General features: G+C 66.2%; 1 protein-coding gene across 1 annotated transcript; it reads left to right on the top strand.

The window, feature by feature from the left end:
- The first annotated feature begins 256 nt into the window (after positions 1 to 256).
- LOC107306780 (protein N-terminal glutamine amidohydrolase-like) lies at positions 257 to 897 on the top strand. The gene is made up of 2 exons (XM_015850129.2): positions 257 to 414; positions 577 to 897. Exons 1-2 carry the CDS (start codon positions 338 to 340, stop codon positions 872 to 874), a joined length of 375 nt encoding a protein of 124 aa, XP_015705615.1. The 5' UTR covers positions 257 to 337; the 3' UTR covers positions 875 to 897.
- Positions 898 to 903: the final 6 nt, after the last annotated feature.

Genomic DNA, 903 nt, shown 5'->3' with positions numbered 1-903 from the left:
GCTTCCCGACACCTTCTCCAGCCCCACGCCGCCCGAGCCGGCCCCACCACGGGCACGGTGCCGCCCCGCTCCCCGCCTTCTCAGCCCGGCTGGCTTCGCTCCGCCCGCGGCCTCCTTTTTCTCCTTTACCTTCCAGCGCGAGTCCCTGCCCGCCCAGCGGAAGGACACGCTCGGCGCGCTGCGTCCATTTGAGTTTCGGAGCGGGAACTCCGGCGCGCGCCACTCGGCCGCCGTGCGATTGGCTGAGAGACGCGCGCCGCCAGCGGGGGGCGGGGCTTCCGCCGCGGGGCGGAGCTGCAGCTCACGGGGCGGGCGGTGCCGCCGGGTGGGCCCGGCCATGGAGCTGAGCGCAACGGCCTCGTACCGGGCGGCGGTGCCTCCTCGGGCTGCGTGCGTGTACAGCAGCTGCTACTGGTAAGGGGACGGCCGGGAGGGACCCCGAGGGCGGGATGTGCTCACTGTGTACCTGCGGCCTGGTCGCGTGTGGCCGCGTAAGGTGGGGAAACTCTGAGCGGAGTTGGATCTGTTGGGAATGTTGGAAAAAGAGATAAAAACCCCGCCCTTCGTGTGTTACAGCGAGGAGAACGTGTGGAAGCTCTGCGAGTACATCAGGAGTCAGGATCGGCACCCTGTGGAGGATTTCTATGCTGTTTTCATATCCAACGACAGGAGGATGGTGAGCGGGTTGCGGTCTGAATGTGCTGGAGGCTGTGAAGCCCTGTCTGGCTGCTCCCCCTCACCCTCACACCACAGCCTTTCAAACACTGCCCAGCACAGGGATGTGCCCCCTGGCATTTCAACCCCTGCCTGGCCTGGGAGGACACGGCCCTGCAGCCCTCCAGTATCACAATCCTCCGGGGTCAGGTGTGTTTAGGCCTCCGACTGCGAGATGTGGTTGTTAGA

The sequence above is a fragment of the Coturnix japonica genome, assembly GCF_001577835.2.
Source record: "Coturnix japonica isolate 7356 chromosome 2 unlocalized genomic scaffold, Coturnix japonica 2.1 chr2random637, whole genome shotgun sequence".
Classification (NCBI taxonomy): domain Eukaryota; kingdom Metazoa; phylum Chordata; class Aves; order Galliformes; family Phasianidae; genus Coturnix; species Coturnix japonica.
The sequence above is the reverse complement of the archived record's forward strand: the minus strand, read 5'-3'. Positions and strand labels throughout refer to the sequence as shown.